Here is a 24,065-nt window from a genome sequence, read left to right on the forward strand (position 1 = left end):
ATATGCCAGGACATAAACACTGTAATTAGTGTGTATTTATATCTAATCAGCTATTTTCAAATAAGTCTTATGTTAACCCACTCTGTCAAGCATAAGAACTTTTTTCATGGTCCTCCTATATTTCCCATGTTCTTTTCTGCCTCTGGGGGTGAAATGATTTCCAGGTTGGTTCCTTGTTCTGCCCTTGGACTCCAGCAAAACACCTCAGCCTTCTTGCTCCGTTGCTATATAATGATCAGTTGTGCATCACCACCAAATAATCCCTTTTAAAAACAAATTATTTCCTAGTATACAAGGAGAAGTAACAACAGCATAGTGCTAGTGTTATTTTTTTTTTTTTATATATCAGATTGATCATTAGATAAAGAGATTTGACTAATATTGCTGTTTTGGAAAGACATTTAGCTTGCTGGTTAAATATTTGCACTATTTATATTCGAATAAAAAGTAAAAACATTCAAAAGACAGAAAATATACTTGTAAAGAGTGTGATTTGTGACACAATGAAATAAGTGATAGAACTTAATATGAAACAATGGGCATGTTTCTATCGTTATATGACACAGCCCTACTAATTTAATGAACTTTATCCCTGTCCTTGTGTAAACTGATTGAACTGCTACTACTGCCACTCAAGTTCTTGTCCACGTGGCAGCAACACAGCCAAACGTTTCACAGATGATACAGTGTTGAATGCTCAGTTTGGAAAAAGGAGAAGGTGACAGAGAAATGCATTTCACTTGCACGGACCCCCTGTCACAGAGAAAGACTAAGGTAACAGAGGGGAAAGGAAAAGATATTTAGTATTTTGTCCCCATCTGTTAAAAGATTTAATGGAATCCCTTAGCTGGGCATTGAGCAATAGTTTGTTTATCTATGAACAACAGGAAATTTCAGAAGCACAACTTGGAGAAACAATTTGGAAAGAGAGAAGACAGAAAGAGATGGGGTTAAGTAGAAACATACTTTACAGTAACAAGATGTTTGGCAACTTGTTGTTTTGACACATGACAAGTCAAGGTCTGCCGTTATAATCTTGGCTTGTCAAATGACTATGGCTCTTCTCTAATAATCAAGGAGGTGCATCTGATCATTACCAAGCTTTTAATTAAGGTTTTTAACATAGGATTCCCTAAATACCCTGGTGTTTAAGTATTTATGCAAATGTTAATCTAAAGCACGTAAGTTAAATGCATTGCCAATAAGAAATACGCAACATATTTGCACTCCAAGGCCCCTCTGGTAAAAAGCCTGAAAACAATATCTGTTCTAGAGTTTAACAAAGTAAACAACTGAACTTGGAGCATTGCCAGTATTCCCCTGTTGATCTGTTCAGGTACTTGTCACCCATGAAACAAAAGAAAACTTGGACAGTATTATAAACAGACAGCAGGGCATGAAAAACAGCCCCTGTTGCTCTCAAAAAGGTTGATGATAATGTCTCTGTCTCCATATGTGGTTGATGTTGAGTGCAATAAAAGCTGTCCAGAAACTGTTTTAACCCCCACCCCTGATTTATTATAACGTTAATTTGTCATGTTGGTATCAATTGTTGGTAATCTAAATTCTATCCTCTGTAGAATTCTGCAGGACCTCAGAAACTAAGGATGGGTCGCCACATTTCTTTTTCAGGCCACACCCACACTTGGTTTCTAAGGGCAGGCAGGGTTGTTTCAGGAATCTCTATAGAAGATGATGGACTGAGCAGATTATTACAGATGTAAGTGTAGCTGCCCTAAATTGTCATTTGGAAAATAAGGAATATTTGGCTTGTTAGGATTGTATTCTTGCAAATTTTTGTAATGTGCTTTGTTTTCCTCAGCAGAGGATAAATAGCAGTGACACTGCTGACTGCAGCTTTTCAACCCCTCACTGCCCTGCCTTGGCCTTTACAAGCTTCTCCTTACACAGCACATTCTCCTTCACTAGGGGGGACTCTAAAAGAAAAACACACACACACACACACACACACATGCACATACATGTAGTTCCACACAGAGAAACAGCCCTGTTCTGCACTTTTCATTAACTCATTTTGAGGTGACATGGGCCCTTAACCTCAGGCCCCTGCCCCCTTACACATCCTCACTTTGATCCCGCAGCCCCTGAGAGCCCTAATGAGCTCTCCATATCAGTTCAGGGTCATTTGCCATCACCGGCAAATGCCAAGTAGAGAGAAAAAAACAAATTTGGTGAAACATTCAGTCACTCCCTGTCAAGGCATTTGAGAATTTAGTTCTGGATAACATGATGTTTACAAGGTATGTTGCTCAGAGAGAGACATATTAGCAATGCCTACTTAATTATTTCTGACTACCAGAACTTATTATCCATCCTAAAAGAAAACTTTTACCTAAATGAAACCTCAAATAGAAACAGAAATCCACAGTTTTATGATGCAGTTTTATGAATTTTGCTACCTTTCACTTTGTGGCTTGGCCTGTCCTGAAAGTCATCAGTCACGCTCAGTGTCTCTAGCCTAACCAGACCATCATCAAATGAACATAGTGTTGAACTAAAAGCGCTTTAACATGACAACGAAAATAGCTGACTTGTTATTGCAATGCCAAACCTTTGCGAAAAGATTTAACTATAAAATGTATCATCATTTGAGAGGCTTCAGGGGTCGCTCTATGAAGATAGAATGAAATATAAATAACATTAGTCTACTGTTCATGCAGCCAAAAATACCCAAGTGGTTTGTACAACAGTCAGTGTGAGGGAGGTAGAGAATATTGTTTATTAGCAGCATAAAGTAGATTTATTGAAAAGCAATTATCACTTTTCTCTGTGTATAGAAATTTCAGCAGAATAAAAATCATGAAAATGTCACTAAAATATGCGGAAATGCAGGGTTTTACACTCCTGGATGAAATCTGCTAGATAGATTTGCTATCACATGATATCTAAACACTTTCTGAGAAGATATTCAATGACTTTCAAGACATTCTCATACCTAGAAAAAAAAAAAGATACTTGGCAAAAAGGGGCAAAGCAAAAAAAGAAGGATTTTCTATTGTTACTTAGACCCGTAAATTAAAAGGCAGAAACTCTGGCTTCACAGTCTTGTTAGCATATTGACCACGGCCACACAAGGTAATAACATAACGCAATAACATAAAAAATATGACAGTGTTGTGAGATGTGAACATTTGAGTTTTTTGGCTCTAGTAACTGATTTATTACGTGGTAGCAAGTAATAAACCCAAACACAAAATAAAAAAACATCCACTCAGAAACTTGCATGTGAAGTCACAGACGCTCTGTGAGTTTTCTACAGTCTATGGACATTCATGGACTTTTAGCTGAAGTGTCCTTAGCTTTGAACAGTGTTTTTCATTGTTGAACATAAACTAAATTGCTAGAGTAGAAAAGTAAGCATAAATACTTCCAGATGGGGCACAGTGTTAAAGCTTCATGCATAACAACACCTCTCAGATTCTCACTGGGAACTGCGACCTTGAGTAGTTTATTGCTTTATTAACTCAGTATATCTTAATACACATGTAGCCGTGAACAGTCTGCTTGCTGTCTCTCAGAACCCAGAAGAAATCCATTTAACTGTGACCCACAGTGGAGGATTTCGTTCATGGAAACCATCCTATTTGACTTTGAATCTGAATGTTACTCATGTCACATTTTGGCATTAAGATCTCTTGCCTTGGTTCAGCTGTCGTGACTTCAGCTGCATTACACAGGCCACCCTCAAAAACCGCAAATGCATGCATGCATTTATTTCTAAACGTTTCCATAGACCTGCCCGATGTCACAAGAGGACCTTTTATCCTCCGAGATAAAAGGTCTCAAAAGTCAAAATATGGTATCATCAAAACAAGTCTTTTTCTTCATGAGTCTTACACCCTCTACACTCAGCTTTATTCCTTTAGCATACATGCCTTTATTTGTTTTTTTGGGGGGGAAACTCTTGAATTCAAGCATATGGAAACCTGACAGTTAAACTTGTCACCCATTATCGTTTGAGTATATAAGCAACACGTAGTTCATTGAAGATGTTGTTAAGTGCTGTGACACCCCCTGTCACCCTGATAACACCCACGACCATGTGCACCAGCACGGCCTCCCTCACATGGCCTCTGAGTGTCATAACTACAAATCTGGATCATCAGTCTTTATTTCACTGATGGACTGAAAGGACAGACGACACATACTGCTTACCTCAACACGGAGTAATTATTTTATACATTTTGGAAAACCCTAACCTGAAAGTATTGTGCACGTCATGACTCCCCATCACTTTTTAACTCAGTGTTCTGCCGACACACACTTTATTAGCGATATCTTATAAGAAAATAATGTCTTACATCCAGCTCTGGAATACTTGTCATATCTTTTAAACCAATTAATTCATATGCATTCCTTTAAAGAGATCATTCATAGCTCAGAGTCAAATGGAAAGTGTTGGTCTCCTGTTGGTTTATGAATAGGGGGTGATAATTGTTTCCCATCAGGCAACGAAGAGAACAGACAGCTGCTTGAGTGCTCTTGTGCTCTCTGCAAATAAAAATCAGCCACTGAGACCCAGCTCCTGCTTATCTCATTAGGTGTTACTGACATTACTTGTCCTCTACAGTACAGTAACCCCCCCCCCCCTTTCCACTCTCTCCAAGGACCAATGCTCTTCCTCCTTCTAAAAGAAGGCAATTTGAAGGAACATGAACATTAAATAAATCAGCAAATGTTCAACTTTCTCTCTGTGCAATGTTTTTCACATTACACAGAGAGAAAGTCAAGATCAATAACTGGATCAGCTTGACTCAGCCGCATGGCATGTCTCTCAACCCTGTTCAATGAATGTGGAGGCTTTAAATCTCAATAAGTGATACCTGAAACTGAAATGATTTACTGTTTCTTCCTCACTAAATGGAATTTGAATCTCTGGCAGAAATGATTTGTATTTCTTACATTCTCAATATCTTTATTCCCACATTTCTATTGTAACAAATGGACACAGAAAAGGAATGCAACTTATCACACTAATAATAACTTGTCTGTGTCTATTATTGCAGCAGGTCTGGCAATGATCATTTAAGAAGTAAGCTGATAAACCTATTAAAACGTGTTTTGGAACAAAAACCTAACAATAAGCGCTCATTTTGCAAACTTTTTATTCAACTGAAAATGATACATTACCAAAATATATTTGATATTGCAACTGCTCCCCAAAGGAGGAAAAAAGGGAACTGTCATAACAGGAAACATTCTTTGATTTGCTCTTCTGAACATCACAAGGGCTATTGCAAGAGAGCCAGATAGTGAAGCTGTAAAATCACTGCTGTTTGGCAGTGGGCTCTTTATAATTAAATGCTGAGATGTTCCACCTACTGTTTTGATTGGTTCACTCCCACCTCCCACCTCCCAACACAGTTTTTTTTATTTTTTACTTTATCATCAGCCAGTGATGCATTCATTCTAATTTGTGAGTTGAAATGAGGGGCAACAAATCTTATTGTTTATTTGGATTATTTATTATTCATTGGCTCCATAGAACTACACTGCTGCAGCTGCATTGCTTCTGTGATATGTGCATTTACTGTTTTGTTTTTATTGTTTGCTATTAACTTGGGGCGCACTAAGTGGCATGCACAAGGTTTGATGTCATGTGTGTTTGGTTTGGTTCTAATTATCTTATCAACCACTGCTCTCAGTTCAGGGTGCCGTCACTCATGTCAATATGAATGTGGATCAGTATGAGGATGGCACTGTCTCTATGTCAGTCGGGAGTCAACCCACCACTGTGGTCCAAACTGTAATTCTACTGACTTTGGTCTACTGACTTCTCATGTAGGGGACTGTACAGTTAACTTCAACCACCTTATTCTAATAAACTCCTATAAACTAAGATTTAAACCAGTAACACCAGATACACATATTTGTATATTTTGGCTGCCATAACAGAACATTTGTTGCACTTTTTTCCTACTATAAAGAGCATTTGATCAGAGGAAAGAAAGGTCCATCAAGTGCTGTAAGGAAAAACAGACTAAAGGTCAAAGGTTGTTTATGGACAGCTGAGTATCTTAAGAGCCCTGTCAACGAGAGGAAAGTGATCTTCAACAACAAGCTCAGGAGCAAATAAAGATGAGATATAAGTTTTTTCAAGATGTTGCTTTGAATGAAATGAACAGTTAACTTGAGAGAGGGATACAATCACTCATGGCTTTCAACATTTGGGGAGAATGCAAGTTGTCATTATGTTATGAGTCAAGTAAACGATAATAGAGTGAAGAAGCACATAGCTCTCAGAGTGTTTTATTGTCTGTTGGATGTGATCATATGGCTGATCAAGGCGGGAACAAGCACTGTGAAAAACTACATATATTCCTCTGTTTCTTCCCACTGCTGTGAGGAACCATTTATCCTCTGGACGACATTGTTGCATGCCTTTACCACCTCCCTTCAGCAGCTCACATGTTTCCCATTTGTCCCTTCAACACAGAATTTATGCTCTAACATAATAAGCATTTTCAGAGACTGTATATTTCATATTTGAAACTGGAAACAGCTTCTTCACTTGTCGTTCACACATTTTTCATCACTTGCATTTTTTCATAGTGTGAATAAAACTTAATTTGTTTCCTAACAGCGCAGCATAAATAACTTGAATGATGAAAACTGGGAACTGCTCTGTTTTTTCTTCCACTTTTACTCCGTGGATACGCTAACACTTTCTCTATTAACTTGTTAATTATCAAATGTGGCATTCTGAAATAACATATTCAAAAACAAAACATAAGTTCATTGCTGTATATTCTTAAAGGGGAGTAAAAGAAAATGGAACTGCACACCTGCCCTGAAAGCCTCTGTCAACTTGGGCCTTCAACATCTGGAAAAGCCATCCCTGTTTAGTTTACCAAAGGATAGGACAGAAAATGTCTTGCACAGAAAAGGATGAAATGTGGCTGTAGATTTGTATGCTTTATGTTCTGCAGGTATGGGACTACCTGGCATCACAAAGTAAAACAGAAAACTTAGGAAAGACCTTAGAGCAGGAATTAAGCATGATTAATGCCAAGAATGATTATTCGACAGAATTTCCACTGAAAATTGATTTTAATCTAGACTTGGACCAGTCTCTCTAGTTTCTGAGAAACATCATGAAACAAATGTACTCAGTTACACAGCTTCAAATTTGCCATTGTCATAAACTTTACCATTACCCTGTCCCCCTGGTAGATACTGTAAGTGCATGTTAAAGTATTAGTTCACTAAAAACAATGAAAATTCATTCATCTTTTCCGCAGCCTCCTGTTTGTTTAAAGCTGGTAAAGTCTGTGTGTCCATGTGACTCGCAGATTTGGCTAGCTCAGCTCTTTGATAGCCCCCTACAAAACAGCAAATGGGAAAAACTGCATATTCCAAACACAGCCAAAAAATGACAGTAAAGCTCCAAAAAGGTCATACTGAAAAACAATCATCTTCACTCCCTAGTTCTGTAGCCAGACAGCTGCACTGTGGGTTCAAAAGTCAGATATTTATCCAGTGCTTAGACTGAATGAAGTCTCAGGCCATTATCAGAAGCCTTTTAAGGAGATTGTAATATGCTCACTTGAAGGGTCCCAACGGTGACTTCGCCTTCACAAGCTTATTTTCCTAAACCTAATGATAACACTAAATGGGAATAGCCAACCCAAGTTCAAGGAGGATGAACTGCTTTAATTTAAGAGTGCTCCGCTGCCACTGTAGGAATCTCACAGTGAGTCTTGGGAGCACATGGTCAATCACACAGACCATTAGCTCCAACCCACTCACTATTAACCTGGTAAACAATGGTGCCTTAATGCATTTGGAGAGATGAGGGTGTGCTTGTTTAGAGTGAGAACTTCCCTGCCATATGGCAACCATTAGGTTCCTAATGAGCTTCTTCCTCTGATAGCAGTGCTATGCATGTAGCACTCGCACTGCTCCTTGTGTCCTCCTGTCAGACCAGCAACCTTCAAGCCTGCTGGCATATAATTCCTACATCCACATAGTTAAAGGTCAGACTTGAGGAATGAAAACAGGAAGGGGAGGTACACAGGGCTTAAAGAAAGCAATATTAGTAAATGATAAGTGAAAACTGCCATCCTTAGTCTCACTGTTTTTCTGGACACACCTATGTTTTTCTACAGGAAGAGCTACACAAAATAGCTGCTTTGTTTTTATGTACATTCAGGCCTCTCCTTTTGCATTGAGGATCCCTGACCGTGTGACGGATTCACTGTTAGTCACAAGACTCTACCGTCAGTAATAAAAAAATAACACTGAAAGTGGAACAGCTGTGGCTGACATTGCATGTGGAAAAAACAATATGTTATTGTAATTCATCACAGCAGCCTTGGTTGGATCAATAAGCCACCTGGCCTTTTAAATCTTCCCAGAGGAAAAGTTTGTTCTTAAAATTCTGTCTGCCTTTTCAATATGGCAGATGCTTATATGGCAAGAAGAAAAAACTGTTGACAAACCTTTTTTTGCATTCAATTTTCTTTATTTCTTCCTTTCTAATTTTTTAGCTGAACACCAAAATGAGGGCTCGTGTTTCATAGCTGCTGTTAAGTGGTTTAGCAAAGTCTGTATCCATTACTGAAAGGTCTGATGTGTTCTCCCAGAAGCTTCAGTGGCTTTTAAGTCAGTTTTCAATAGTTGATCATTACTGTATACAATTGCCCTGAGTATTATCTTTAAAATGTTTTACTTATGCACAGTTCTGGGTCTCCAAAGAACATATAGGAATAAAAGTACTGATTACTCAGTGATTAAGTTCATATTACACCAGACCTGCCAACTTTAAAGGGATTTGTTCATCTCTGAAGGCTTACAATGTTAATATAGTCTTCAGTGAACCTTTTCAGTAACCGCCAATAAAAAGCTGCTAGCCAAAGCAAAGACCAAGCTGTCAGAGGTAATCATGAGGTTCTTTATGAAAACAAAGAACATCATGACATTCACACCTCAAAAACTTCAGCACCATAGCGGCTAGCGACTAAATTTTGGTTAAAGAATTCTTTGAAACGAGACCAAAACAAACAATAAGACCTGCCTTCATTACAAGCATATGGTTCCCATCATACCTCGATTCAGAATACAGTCTGCTGCACACTTTTCACACAATTCAAACCCTTTAATCTGTAAACTGGGCCTTTAGATTAGACTCCAGTAGTAGTTTCCAGGATTAAACAGTGGCATGACTGAGAGAGTTTGGTGCATAAAATGTTATTGCAAATGAGAATATGTCCTCACCTCGTTTGCTGACAATTATTTAGCCTGGAATTATAACAGCCCTAAAAATGTGTCCTTTTTTCTCACAAGAAATACCAGGGAAAATAGTCGTTCACGAGGTTCATGTCACTCAGGAGCCAAAACAAAATGTGCATAATTGACCTGGAGCTCTGCAGTGGACCTAACTGCATGGAAAGACTCTGAGAGGATAAACTCTGTGGATGGTATGTTAGTTAACTTAGAGTGGAAGATTTATTCCAAACCTGTAAAAGACATCACTGTTCCCTAAAGCTGTGAGAACAACCACAGGAGCTACTAAGACATCATCTCTTACTCCTTGCTTTTCATAACGGAATTGGGCTTAACACCACAATTTTTACCAAATTAAAACTTGGTCTAGATTTATTTACTTTTCCTCAGCTATGTTTTTGTTGTAACAACACCTTGAAATTTTGACTTGACTGCATTTTTTGCGCTTAATTACTTCCAGAAATCGGAAAGAAAATATAGTTTGTTTCCATTTTGAAAGACAAATTCTTTCACCGGCTCTCTTGGTAAGGGTCAGTGCAGGAGCAGCCATACCAGTAAAAATAATGCTGGGCAGACTTTTCCTTCTGTCCAATAGAAAGTCATGGGGATTTATGATGTTACAGCAAAAGATATGTGGACACAGTGGAAGAAAGGAGATCAAACTCCTGTGGCTAAGGATCCAAAAAGGACATCAGATCTATAATATACAATACCAACTGAGGACATCACAAGATCATTGTTCCAGAGTTTTCCCACAATGTAATAATTTTGAACTACATTAAAAAGCAGGTGGATGACGATAAGCAGTTTAACCTTCCTTAAAATATTCAGATTGGAACAAAAGCTAATTAAGAAAACCTATATTTGCTTAGTTTATGCTCTCAGGTTCAGCAGTAGTGGGATGTTATAGTGGAAGTGAAATGTACACTGTGTGTAAAGCACAAAGAAGGTCTCTGCAGAGATCTACAAGGGGAACACACAAACTGAGCCCCTGTAGTAAAAAAAGACAATAACAACACCTGTCTAGCATATACTCTAAACACTCTGCTCTTTCAGTACCAAAAATACAGACACAACAAAAGAGACTGCGAGGAGGAACTCCCTGAGGATTTTAAATCTAGTGCACTGAGTCAGCATCTTTTTCCCTAGTGTTTTATTCACCTTCCTCCCTCTAAAGAATGAGCCACTGACTTGTGGCGCTGACTCCTTACTATATTTCAGTCTACTATAAATTGTTGTTGTGGGGTCTCTCTGCCTTGATAGATTTTTGCTTAAGAAACATTTAGTGGTCCAATAACATTTGAACCCTTGCAATGTGGGCACTTTTTGTTTTAAGGGCTATATCTCCCACACAGCTCTTCTATATTGACATAACCCTATTCAAAGTAAAGCTGAGACTTTGCACTTCAATGGAGTATCCATTATTTTATTTCACATTGAATGTATTGAAGCAAAGAGCCTAAAGAACTGTCCAAATACTTACGGTATGGACTGCATGGTTTACAGGTATGCATGGACATACACAGAGACAGGTGTGTTTCATTTAATAAGGAAGGGAACCAATCCTGTCCAGACATGAGCTCAGTGATTGAGATAAGAACTGAGCCTATGGGAGACAAGACACTCAAGTTCATATGAAGAAAGATGATTCCCATGAGAGAGATTGAGATTCACATTGCAACTGTAAAGCTTTCTGCAGTGTTTCCCAGAGAAAAAGACTGGTGATAACACTGTCTACAGCACTTTTATTGGAAAATAATTTCTTACCCAATAAACTCCGTTTTGACTTTGGTAGTGTGTCTATCTGTGTGCATGTTCACAACCCAAATTCATTTTTTCCATTCTCTGTTTTCTCAAATTCAAGAAATTCCTAATAACTGCTGACGTTGTTAGCTGTCTTATTAGATTGCTAAAAGCTCCAGTATAACAGGATCCAGTGTAAGGCACTATCCATAATCACTCTTCTATAAAGTGCTTTGAAAACAGCCAGGCTTCTTTAGTGAGGACCAGATGGTTTCTGTCCTCACTGTTGTGCGCCTGTGCTCTCTTAATTTCATGCAGACCCATGCACCAATTTAACCAAAGCAAAGCCTAATCCAAGGCTTAATAGAGTGAGACAGAGTGGCATTCACAAGCAGGGGTAAATACAACTATTACAGAACAGACTCCAATGTCTAGGCACATACTTGGGCTGTGTTCAGGCTGTTAATTACCTCACAGTGTCAACACTATGGCTATAGTGTCACTGGCTGAGATACATTTCCACGGACGGTGCCTTCTGTCTCATATCAGAGATTGAAAGCAGCCCCCCACAGCACGCATTGGGCTTTAACACCACAACTTGGCATGATTACCAAAGAGGGTAATATTCAAGAAGCCAATTGACAATGAGTGCTGAAAAGAAGGGTGGAGGGTGAGCAGGGCATGGATTCTCACTTGAACTGTTACCAGAGCCAGACTATTCTTTAACACTGCTCACAGCGTGCATTCTCCCTCTACTCAAATCTATAGTGAATTTAGCTGAAAAGGCAACGCTGATATATTCTCTGTGTAGCTACCCCCATCCTTCATCCTTATGATTTATATCTGCAACAACATACTATTTGCATTAATAATGACAGTGAATGATCATTTGCTACATACAATAATCCAAAAAAGTGCTGTAATCGACAAGATCCACTTTCTCTGTAATGACCTAAATTCATCTCCTCAATCGTACTTCAGGTCAAGCCTATTCGCCCTTCAAAAGAAAAGCAGAAACAAGCTGTAACACGTCACCTTATAAGCTGATTTGATGAACTTGTAGCAAAAATATCAATAATAGTTGGTTTAATTCAGTTTGAAGCACACCAAGCTGCAACCTCTGGGTTGAAAATGAAGCCAACACTTAAGTGCCAAATACTGCAGTTCCTCATATGACCACTTGAGGCTGGGTCCAAAATTGAGTCATCCCCATAGACTCTCATGTTAAAATGCCTAACTCTACAGCAGAAATAAACATGTTTACAGCCTGGTGCAAAAAACCATCCTGGTCTCTAGCTAATTTCCCCCTTTGTGATAACTGTGCAGGGGGGTGATTTTTTTTATAACTCACCCATTTAAATTATTTACTAATTTATGAAGGCTTAAAGTTATGCATAATTGCGGCTGACTGTCTTTGTCTAGCCGTTAGCTGTCTGCTAGGCATCAGCTCAGCTAAATCAAGTCACTGAACATGACCTATCCAAAATTCTTCAAAAGGCACCCACACCACAAACAGGACTTTTTGGTGCAGCAGTCCACATGCACTGACTCAAGCTACAGTACAGGTGCAACATAAAATATACCAATCAATCAAACATGGCAGAGAAGATAGACCGAGATGCCAAATATGTACATGCTGCAATACTAGAGACATTATATGCACATACGGATTACTGTAAGAGCACATGAGAAAGGATAAAAAACATGCAGGAAGCACCTTATAATAAATCTAAAAACATCTCCATGGCCAAACAGCCAAGTCAAGATGCCTTTAACTTTCACTCCAAGATAAATCTACAGCGGCCAGCATTCCTGCTTTTCTACTGTATCTGCTCTTTCTCCATCATACATGAATCACATACGGGACAGTCATAAGTCTGTCACTGTGGAATGTAAAAGCTCACTACGGAAATCTAATAATCTACAGGGTTCCCCAGTGCAATTCTGGTGGCTCAGTATGCACATACAGACATCCAGGTTTCCAGGTCTCTCTTGGTAATTATGTTAAGCTGGAATGTGCCGTACATGCCTAATATCACACACACCCAGCGATAGACAGTTTCCTGATCTTGTTGTTTATTCTGTCCATCAAGGAATAAATCAAGATTTTGGGAGTAGCCCATTGCTCAGTTTACAGGTTAAGTAATGAGACACAGTTTGTGTTTCTACCAGAATGTTTTATATATACATTTTCACACATGTTCTATGTGATATTGTTATGAAGCACATTTTCTCTCACAACCATCTTCACCTAATTGGAAACGAAGCAAGTCACACTCGTGGGTGCCTATCCTTATGGGATGTAGTCCATGGTTCAAAACAACATGTTATTTCTATCATATTTACTGTACATCTTGCTAATTACTTGGCTTAACAGTCTTATCCATAGCATTCTAAATTAAATACTGCCTAACTTATGAGCTGCTACAAGTTCTTATATTCTCTCATTTAAGATAATGCCAGTGGCCTAAAATCACAGAAAGCCCTGGACCAAACTACTAGGAATGACTTTCACATCTATGCTCTCACCATTTAATGGGTGCTTTCCAAATTTTCTGAGCTCTGTGTATTCCTGTAAGTTTTCAGCAGTTAAGGAACACGCTTGAACTGTAGGACGGACAGGGAATGTATGATTTCACACCATTAGCACATGATACTGTGATACGCTTCACAGTCTTTCTGTTAATATCGTACAATTCAGGCATTACTTCACTCGGGCTTAAGCATAGCAAAAGCAGATGTTGCCTTTATAAAACACTGACACTTAGACAGTATTATCTCTTATTGTAGTCAAACCTCACTTAAGACTTTTACAAAATGTAAATAGACTGAGAATTGCAATTAGAATAATTTTTAATTGAAGAAATATGAAAAAAGTTAATTATGATTTGTCCTATTAATTACAACATATTCCGGATTATGATGATTTATTTCTCCCATTTATTTCTTCTTTTACCAGTGGCAAATACAGTGCGGTCAAGGAAACTGACTTGAACACAGGAGCTTGGCTGACTTTTTCCTTGTATAATGATTCTGGCAAGAGTGAGGATAAATCTGTCTCGAGAGATGGAGACGGAAAAACGCTTCACAACAAGAGAAAAGCGAGATGTGAGTTCTCAAGGAGGAGGATCGAGGCACAGGATGTGAAAGAGCGAAAGTAAAACCTAGAGGAATTCTGATTAGATGTAATATCTCCTATCTTTTCTCAATTCTGTCACTCCAATGTGTGAAAACCAAAGAGCCCGTGTCAAAACAAACGGACGGGAGAGCTACCTCAAACAAACAACGACACGTTCCTGTGAAATGTCTTAGCAAGAGGCAGGACTGTTAAAAACCTGTGGCAGGCAGGTCATTCCTTATGGGAAAGTCAAGGAACCAAACGGGAAAGCCTCTGCAGTGTGTGTGTTTGTGTGTTTGCAAGCAAGTGGGGGGTAGGAACCAAATATCCTCTGTTCACCATTTTGTCTCTGCGGGACTCTTCCAAAACACTAACAACCATCCTCCTGTTTGCATGTTGACGTAGACCGCAGGGGTTTGGACAGTAGAAAGAACAGACCATGCTCAGAGACAAGAGTAAGTGTAAGTGTTTACCATTTAATGTTGACAGATCCCAGATAAGGCTGTTCTGAATTTGACTACCAGCATCTCTAAATCTCTCTAATTTACAAGTTATATCTTATTTGCTTAATCCTCTGAGCAGCTGCCAGGCAACCAGCGGAGACTCCAGGAAGTTACTGCTTCCAGCCATGAAACCGTCCAGCACATAACAACTTGTAAAATGGCAAACTGTCATTTTTTCCCCAGTTTTTACGCAGGTTAAAGAAATTACATATACTGTATTAATTTGTGAGTTTAAGAAGTGTTTCTGTTCAACAGAGACAGACTAGCTGTTTCCCTGTTTCCTGTCACTATGCTATGCTAAACTAAGCTAACTAACTCTTCACCAGAAAGCCAATAAACATATTTCCATGTTCCCAAAATGCTTACTTAAGTTACTTGTCACGATAAAAACCTAATTTAAGTAATCCAATGTATAGACGTATGTATGTATTAAAATGTTGACCTTCTATTCCTGGAGTGAAATATTGTCATATGTGACAGGCATCTGTTCTAGGCTTTTACTTCCTTAACCATATAAAACCAGAACTGCAGATGCACTTATTAACATATAGTTTTTACAGAGTGGAGGCTCAGCTGGGTTAGCCACAGCACTTTAGGCTATAGCCTTCAAAGCAAGCCATTTCTCCCAGAGAGCACTTCTTCTACCTTTAACTACCCAGAGACCCCCACAGAGTAGCCTCATCCAATCACAGCAACACTACAGGCTCATTCTGCGCTTGCAAAGTGAAAGCATAAGGTCTGAGCTGGGCCTATTAAAGCTTTAACAACATGTTGTCCTCTGAGGATGTAAGTCAGTTCACTGACTAACAAAGCTGTGCTCAGCTGTCCTTATTGCTGCATATTGTACATGAATGCCTGAGAGATGTGTGTGACAAATGGAATATGCAGGTTTGTAAATATTTATTTATTGTATTGTTTTTATCAGATGGGAATGGAAACTCACCATACTGGCATTGCGTCCCTTTGAAGCCCAACGGACACTGACATATCTGGTCTCCAGTCTCTGCACATTGGCCTCCATTGAAACATGTATTGGCACCACACACCCCTGCAGATACCACATAGCATATACCATAATGCTGGTGATGTATCCATGTTCATTATTGTCTAAATATTAAATTGATACATATGACAGCTCCATAGCAATATCAGAACCAGCTCTATGAGATACGTATATGTAAAATCCTATTACTCACTATGTAGGCAGCCCATCTCTTCACCCTTCTGAGTCCAACCTGGGCAGCACTTGTAGACTGTGTGCAAATCCATGTTGTACATCTGCCTGTACGCTGTGTAGTATGCTGTCCTGAGAAGGAGACATGCTGTTATAGTCACATGATTGGATTTTCTGGCATAGGTTCATGCATATCATGAATATAACCTTATGTGTCAACATAGTGTATCATATATTTAGAGAATCACATCTACATGATTTCAGCATATACAAAGTAAAGATATGTTACTGTTACTCAAATGATGTCCTTGTACTGTCAGTTGCAAAGGACTATTGGTGTTACATCAGTAGTGTTAGTAATCAGTTTCAGAATGAAAAACACCAGTCCGTCTCCAGTTTTGCATATTTAGAGTTGCATTGTTCCTCATTTACAAGCAAGTAAATCAACTTAGGCAAATAAAAGAAGGGATGCTCTCCTTCCTTGATCCATCCTTTTTCACAAAGACATTGAGCCACATCACCCCAGGGTAACTTACAAATGGCAAAGACAAATGCATTTGACCAGGAAAACTAACAGTTATAACTCTGTGCCTATGTGTAAAACACTCCATCACCACTCACTGCAGGATTGCTTATGGATGAGATGTCAACAATAAACTGTTTGTGCATCGTTAAAGTATTTTTTGCTCTTACCTCCTCTCGTAGCCCATACACCATCTGTGGTTGGTGCAGCCCTGTTTCCACACCTTGACCATGCGGGTAAAAGCCTGGACACAGGGCTGACGTGCCCCCAGCATGGACATCTCCTGGTCAGCACAAACATTTGGCCTGTACATTGAAAACACACAAAAATAAATGGAAAATACTGTATACAACTAAAAAAATCAGCAATAAAAAAAACACACACACACACAATTAGCATGACAGCACTTTATTTCTCATTGTTCTATAATATGTTGAGGTGGGTAGTTCACTGGTAGAGCTTGGAGCACTGGTGGTCTAAGCCTCCTGCAGGGCTGATGTTTGTATTTCCAAAAGACATGAACTTCCAAATGTTCTACACATGTTCAGTTGCATGAACATAGCTCATCACAGACAGTGTTTGTCAGGCAATTATGCAGCTTCCTGTTTGGTGCTACAGCACCCAATAAACAACCAATGAAATTCCACAGGAAATTCAGTTTTTGCTCCCCAGAGTTGTTTGTATGTTCATGTGTATGCATGCAATGATGTGTTCATGTTCATTAAAGGGCATGGGGGTTTGTAATGTACAGCACTCTGTCATAAGTAACCTGCATCCATCTGTGTTGTCAGTGCAGGTAAACTGTTCAGAGGTGTCCTCCTCCACAAACCATCTGGCTTCAATACAAAGCAGCCTGAAGTTAATTAGAGGAAGTATTCGGCTTCTCCGGTAATGAAAACGATTTTTTCGATCCTGTCCAGCACAAGTCTATTTTCACTTGGAAACCTCTAGTAGAGTAACAAGCTATACAGAAAATTTCATTCCATTGGAAGCTATTATGAAGCACGTTACATCAGTGCTATAAAACACACATCCATCCTCATAGGGGACCTGAAAGAGCGACTCCTGGTGGGCATTGAACAGAGTAAACTATAAGGTAACAATTGCACCATAGACAAAAACAAAAATTGAATTACATGTCAAACTTGGGCTATAAATAATTGTCTTTTCTGAATGTAGGCTACGGCACGTTGCTGGTGTCTTATTATTTTAAAGCATGTAAAAGTAGGAGAGTAGCCCTTTCTCATTCACCTGACTACTCAATAAAATCTAATAAGTGCAAACAGTGGAAACGATCTGAAATACAACACCTTACTTACATGCCAGGTTGCAGCTCCAACGATGATGCGATGTGCATGGTGCTGAGTAATATCAAACACAAAATGAAAATATCTGGGACCATAATTTCAGCCAGTTACAGACACGGAGAGAAGTACTCAATCGCCGCAGCCTCAAATGAAGAGCAGCCTGCTATTTATGGACGTTCGCCTTACAACATGACTCAAATGTTTATCTTGAAGAGATGTTTCCCGAGATCCAGACGTGATTCCTCGTTTACCGGTAAAGCATAGGGACGACTTGTCTTTGAATGGCTCCGAGTAAACGCACCACCCACAATCACTGAGGGGCCAGCTCCCAAAACCCCCGGTGACACGAACCTGTGCACGCACTATTAACCTATTAACACAGTCAGCCTTGATTTCATATATCCTCTTGAATAAATACATGATATGATAAAATGTTAAGTAGATTTAGAAAATAAATAAATAATTATCTCATAAATTAATTTTGTGTTGAAGAATTTTGTCCACTTTGTCTATGAAAATTAGAAAAGAATAGACAAATATAAGGAATATCTTTAAATGTAATACAGTCCAATGGGCACTATTGATCTAAGAACAGTTGTCTAACGACATGATTTTTGTTAAATATATGTTTTATTGCATAAAATATGACACAATAAATATCCAACATACCTCATTTATAGATGACATTTTGTAGGATATATATTTTACATTGAATATTTGATTAGATTAAGGTAAGCTTTTTTGATTCTCAGGGAAATGTAGATCTAAGTGTTACAGCCGCAAAGTACAAAAACATTATACATTATGACATTATGAATGTCTAATATGTGGCATGAAAAATACAGTAAAATACATTATAAAAAAACAAAAACAGTGTATACATTGTAGATAAATTAAATTAAATCAAATTGTTCAAAACCTGAAAATAGATAAACCTGGACCAGATGAAACATCCATAGGATATCTCATGTTTGGACTTTTAATTTCGGCGCTTGGTGAGAGTGACGTAACTTCCTCCTGAGTTTCTGTACTTCCTGATTTGAGTACGGACAGAGGAAGAAGAGAGGTACCTCCTCTCTCATATCAACACAAGGCGATGCTTTGCAGCTACATTATCTGCCATACCTTCACTTAGCCGTGCCATTCGGAGTGTATTTAGAAGTTTGTATTCCCTTTAGGATTCGATTCATAAATCTTTGGGAGGTCGCTATCCTTAGCAACAAACAAAACGGTAAGAAACCGATGCTAACACGCTAGCTTGGAATGGCGCTAATGTGTTGTTAACCAAAACTAACCTCAGCTTCTGGATTCTGATAGATCTCCTGGCATTAAATTAAACCACAGAGCTACTCAGCAGTTGGTTACAAATTGTTGCCAATATTGGTAAATGTAGAGCATTCATGTTAAAGAAGATACATAGGCTGTAATGCGAGCAGCAGCTGTAGCAGCTCTTATCTGCTGCAGTCAAGACCTAACTGGTCCGTGTAGCCTCTCTTTGTTCCCCTCAGAAGATACTAAGTTATCATATGATTTTGTCATATGATTTGTTTTCCCTCTCTAACTCCTGCCCACAGCTGCACCAATATTTTTGTGATCTCTGTGGTCTGCAGTTTAATAAGCTGCACCATTAGAAATGCAGCACAACAAGTTCAACAGGAGTGACAATAAAACTATTAGAACACAGAGATCTCTCATGTTGGATTGTTTTATAGCCATAATGGTCATAAATTGCACCAGTAGAAATGCATGTTATCTGCATGTTGTGACCATTTTGAGGCTAACAATTAGCTCTGTGTTGCTAAACAAATTATTTCACACAGCCAAATGAACGGAGCAGCATTCCCCTCCCCTACGGCAGAGATGGCGGAGATGAACCGTATCCAGTATGAGCTGGAGTACACTGAGGGTATCAGCCAGAGGATGCGCATTCCTGAGATGCTCAAAGTGGCCCCTCAAGCCCACGAGGACCCTAATGTTGGATCTCAGGAGGTCCCCCGCAGTGTCATAATGCAAGTTCCTGAGAGAATTGTGATTGCAGGTTGGTATACTGTAAAAAGTTAAAAAAAAAAAAAGTGATGTTGAAAGAAAAGTGTTATCACAAACAAACTCTGCATGTCATTGATGCTGACAGCTGACTGTAATCTAGCTGTTATGTAGCTTTGTTACAGCCATTGAAAGATACTAGATATCCCTCTATCAATGCCTCAGGACTTTGTCCGCCCTGCTCTTAGAGGCCTATTTAACAGCATTACTATTGTGTCTGTTATTTAAGACGCAAAGTAAAAAAAAAAAATCTTAAGGCACAATGGCATGTTGGTTCACTGTGCATGTTAAACTGCTAGAGGGGGTTATTCAACTTTAGCTTTCAAATCGCAGTACATTGTTTAAATTAAGTGAAGTAGAGAATGTACCAGTTTCTAATTCTAAACTCCAGTACACTCCTCTTTCTGTCAGGAGACAGTAATGATGCCCAGTTCTCCAGACCCAGAGACCTGGACCTAATCCAGTCAACACCATTAGAAGCCCTATCACTGAAAACTCCACCCAGAGTCCTAACCCTCAATGAGAGGCCCCTGGACTTCCTAGAGGAGGAGCAGCGGGCGGCCCCAGATACTGAAGAGGTGGTACGTGATAAAACAATACATTTTATGTTACTAAGGACACTATATAAAATCCACTCATTGACTTAAATAATTTCCTAACAGTAATCCATAGCCTGAACAAATCAGTTGTCAATCCCCCCCACAGTTACAGCCCCAAGGACGAGTGCGGCGGGAACGCTCAGCCAGTGAGACTGCAGCTGTCTCTCATACCCGTCAGCTGATGAGAAATGATTCAGCGTGAGTATTGGCTTGGATATACCGTTATTAGCCTGGTGCTAGCTTCATCATATCTCCTACATGTGTGCACTAGCATGTTGCATCTTTCTTTTCATTCTATGCTCTGTTCCTTTGTCTGTGTGACATAGCTGGTTGTCTGTTGTTCCTGGCATTGTAAGCTGTTTTGCTGCTTTCAGTGATAATGCAGACTTCATCTGTTTTTGTCACTGCCACTAATCCATTAACTAATCATTTTTAAACAGCTGATATGTACTCGTCACTTTTGATTTGATCATTTTCAGATTTTAAAATGTACTAAATGGCTTCAGGATTAGTACAATAGAATGAAAATGTTGCTATTTAGTGTATAAGCACACTTAAAGGCCACACTGCCCTCTCAGAAACACTGGGACACCAAACAAAACACAAAGAAACCATTAAAGGAAAAGTAATGTTTTTGATAAAAATCTGTTCAGGTGTCAAGTGTACTTTACTTTTACTATGTGTGCTCTGTAGCTTTGTTGAGATAGAACATTTAAAAAATATCAGCTTGGGGCTTGGTATTTGCCTGAACTAACAATTATATAATTCTGGGGCAAAAATGTATTTTTATGTCCCGATTGCTTTCCGATGCTTTGTCGATGCCTTTAGTTCACATCTCCTTTTCCATTTCTGTTTTTGTTGGGTGTATTTTATGTTCGCAAATCACTGTAAGTGGTTGGCAAGTTAAATCTGTAGCTATTATTACAAAATTACTTTATTTACTTTCATTCAGTTGCAATTTTTACACAGTCAGTAAAGTTGAGGACAGTTTCTTTTCCTTATTTCTCTCCCTCTCCTCCTTCCTTCCCCTCTTTCCTCTTTTCTCTTCACTTGTCCTCCAAATTGGCTGCTCTTAATGGTGGGCACTGAGCAGTGCAACCTCATCCCCCCCAGCCACTGTCCACCCTTGCCCCACTCTCACCGAGACTGAGGATGAGCACAACCTGTACAGCGCTAGTGGTGTTCTATCTTTCATCCAGTCCACTACACGTCGGGCCTACCAGCAGGTCCTGGAGGTCTTGGATGAGAACCCTCGCAGGTGACCTCCCAATCATCCGGTCATTTTTTGCTTAAAAATAAGGAAAAAATTTGGCTTACTAGACATCATACAGACGAGACAATGCGTGGTGTCAGTAGTGTTTCTGAAATGTTGTTTGCCCCTTAATTATGTTGGAAGCTTGGGAGTATTTGTGTAGTAGTCTCAAACATTATGTGACCATTTTCTAACTGACCGTTTCTAACTTTCAGTAACAATATTAATATGGCATGTATTTATCAAAAAAGTTGTAGCAATGTTTTTTCTGCATCTTTTGGTTCAGGCCATTATAGTTACACATATTCCAGTCTAACAATCACTACTGAAGGACTGAAGTGTTGCCTAGTCACCAGCTTGTTTAGGTTGTGCTAGGACTTGTCAGACACGTTTAATTTAGCTTAAATGCCGGAGGAAATTTGTTTGTTGTATCGTCATCAGAAATAACAAAGATGCAGTGATGCTGAACCAAAAAGGATGCTATATAAAGGCAACCAGCCCTGACCACGCATTTGTCCTTGAAGCTACATGTTTACTCAAAACTTCTCAAGCACATATGGGTCAGGAGAAGCTGTAAACAAATGATAGTGGAAAAATGAACTGAGAGTGTGTGCAGCGGACGAGTTCATCACTGAGCAAAAAGAACCATAAAATACTCATATACACATTCCTCAGAGTTTTGCAACAGTCTGAACTTTTGACTGTTTGCCTTGCTGAGGACTGCATAAGGTGAAAGCAGAAAGAAAAATCTTCTAAATGTTACTCAAAGATGTGTATGCTATTCATACACTCTGCATACAAATGTGAGGTTAAGAACATGAAGAAATGTTTTGTAAATTACATTTCTTCATTTTCTTAACCTCTCATTTGGTAGAGGAAAGATTCCTGAAAACCAAAGCTGTAGATTTTTTTTTTTACCTATAGAAGCATCAATAAAGAAAAACTTATTTGACAGCACCTGTGTTAGATACGACATTGTAAAAAAATAAATAAAAATACTCTGGTTTTCAGGACAACACAAAAATTGTTGATATGTGAAGGATATGCAGGTTAGGAAAGGGTATTGTGTCTGCATGTGTGCAACACTGTACCATGTATGTTTCTCTATCTCTCTTATTTTCCCTTCTCCCAATCCTGTCTTTCCCCCACCTCTTCAGCAAACCATCTCTGCGAGGGGGGTCGGCTTCAAGCTCCAACCCCCTGCATGAATCCAGGTAACCTCACCTGGAATCTTCATTCTGTTCCCTTTTCATTTTCCTCATCTTTTCTTACCTTACATTCTCATTGCTGGGTCAAGATATAGGATTATAGAAAAATAATGTATTGTTGCAATTATTAACATGCCATCTAAAATATATGCTCCATCGCGACTGTTTGTGACCGTTTGTTCTCAAAGTTGCTGTTCTCTTCTCAAGGCTTGTATTATCAACATATGAAGCTACACTGGAGGGAGGGCCTGATGATATGACTGTGGTTGATGCAACAACACTTCGACGTCAGGTTAGTTTTTAATAAATACATTATCTCCATCTTGTGGCACGAGACCTAATCATGGAAACCCTGTGACTGACAAAACCTGCTTTCCTGGTTTATCCGTAGCTCATCAAGTTAAATCGGAGACTGCAACATTTGGAAGAGGAGAACAAGGAGCGAGCAAAGCGAGAGATGATCATGTACTCGGTCACTGTAGCTTTCTGGCTCATCAACACTTGGGTGTGGTTGCGACGTTAGAGCCGGCCTTTATTTCTGCCGTCACCTTGACAGGAGAACGCACTGTCCCTCATTCTGTGTGTCAAATGTTAGCTATTCGCTGCACTCAGGCCCTGTGTGAGGAAGACCTTGACACTTGTGCAAGGCCTGTTGCACACAGGGCTGATATTTTTGATTTTGTTTATTTAATACATGTACAGTTTTATTTTTTTACTCCTCTCTTGTTCTGTTTATTCTGTTTTCTCATACTTTCTCATGCTGTTTTTATTAGAGACCTTCTTGCTAAATGCTAAGCATGACTTGTTGTAAATATTTGTTCCTGTCACTCAGAGCTTTGGAAAGATCTCACCCAGAGCTACTGTACAACACAGTTTATCAAAAGAGGAAAATGGAGCTGTAATGCGGAGAAGTAACATGGTGAATATTTAATGCGGGGAGAGTAATATGTGACATGTACTGGGAAATGTAATACAGTTTAGTAAAACCACACACGACGTGTCGTCCTGTACTTTTATCGAAGCTTTATGTGAAAAATACACACACTACTATGATTTTGCAACTATGTGAACAACCACTCTTACATTAGCCTGGTGGTAGCTGAAATTTAACTTATTTCAGTTTTTATTTAAACTGGTTGAATTTTTTTAATCATAATTTCTGCTTAATGCAGAAATAGCATTTTTCATAATTTACTGTTACTGTAGGTTGTCTTCTTCCTGTAGATGCTCTGACAGCTTACAGAAAGTCAGTGTAAAGAGTGTTTATTTTTATTTTTATATAATAGTCATTAACATTTGTGTTCCCTTAATATAAAGGCATAAAGCTATTGTTGTCCCTAAACAAAAAC

At 39.0% G+C, this 24,065-nt stretch overlaps 2 protein-coding genes across 4 annotated transcripts in view; one reads left to right on the forward strand and one right to left on the reverse strand.

The window, feature by feature from the left end:
- The window catches only part of megf6 (multiple EGF like domains 6), a 55,312-nt gene extending 37,455 nt beyond the window's left edge, over window positions 1–17,857 (reverse strand). The window contains exons 1-4 of the mRNA XM_056374703.1: window positions 17,627–17,857; window positions 16,478–16,612; window positions 15,807–15,916; window positions 15,554–15,658 (exon numbers count right to left, since the gene is read on the reverse strand). Coding sequence (XP_056230678.1) covers window positions 15,554–15,658; window positions 15,807–15,916; window positions 16,478–16,612; window positions 17,627–17,709 — 433 coding nt within the window. The 5' untranslated portion in view covers window positions 17,710–17,857. The remainder of the gene's footprint in view (window positions 1–15,553; window positions 15,659–15,806; window positions 15,917–16,477; window positions 16,613–17,626) is intronic.
- Window positions 17,858–18,653: 796 nt separating this feature from the next.
- mffa (mitochondrial fission factor a) lies at window positions 18,654–23,707 on the forward strand. Of its 3 annotated transcripts, XM_056374598.1 has the most exons (8): window positions 18,654–18,845; window positions 19,435–19,652; window positions 20,069–20,238; window positions 20,363–20,454; window positions 21,350–21,514; window positions 22,666–22,722; window positions 22,924–23,008; window positions 23,108–23,707. In XM_056374598.1, the coding sequence occupies exons 2-8, from the start codon at window positions 19,439–19,441 to the stop codon at window positions 23,237–23,239; spliced, it is 915 nt and encodes a 304-aa protein (XP_056230573.1). In that variant the 5' UTR covers window positions 18,654–18,845; window positions 19,435–19,438; the 3' UTR covers window positions 23,240–23,707. The 3 variants fall into 3 exon arrangements, with proteins under 3 accessions (XP_056230573.1, XP_056230574.1, XP_056230575.1); XM_056374599.1 differs by lacking the exon at window positions 21,350–21,514; XM_056374600.1 differs by lacking the exons at window positions 21,350–21,514; window positions 22,666–22,722.
- The last annotated feature ends 358 nt before the right edge of the window (window positions 23,708–24,065 follow it).

This window comes from Seriola aureovittata, chromosome 4, assembly GCF_021018895.1.
Source record: "Seriola aureovittata isolate HTS-2021-v1 ecotype China chromosome 4, ASM2101889v1, whole genome shotgun sequence".
NCBI classification, from domain to species: Eukaryota; Metazoa; Chordata; class Actinopteri; order Carangiformes; family Carangidae; genus Seriola; species Seriola aureovittata.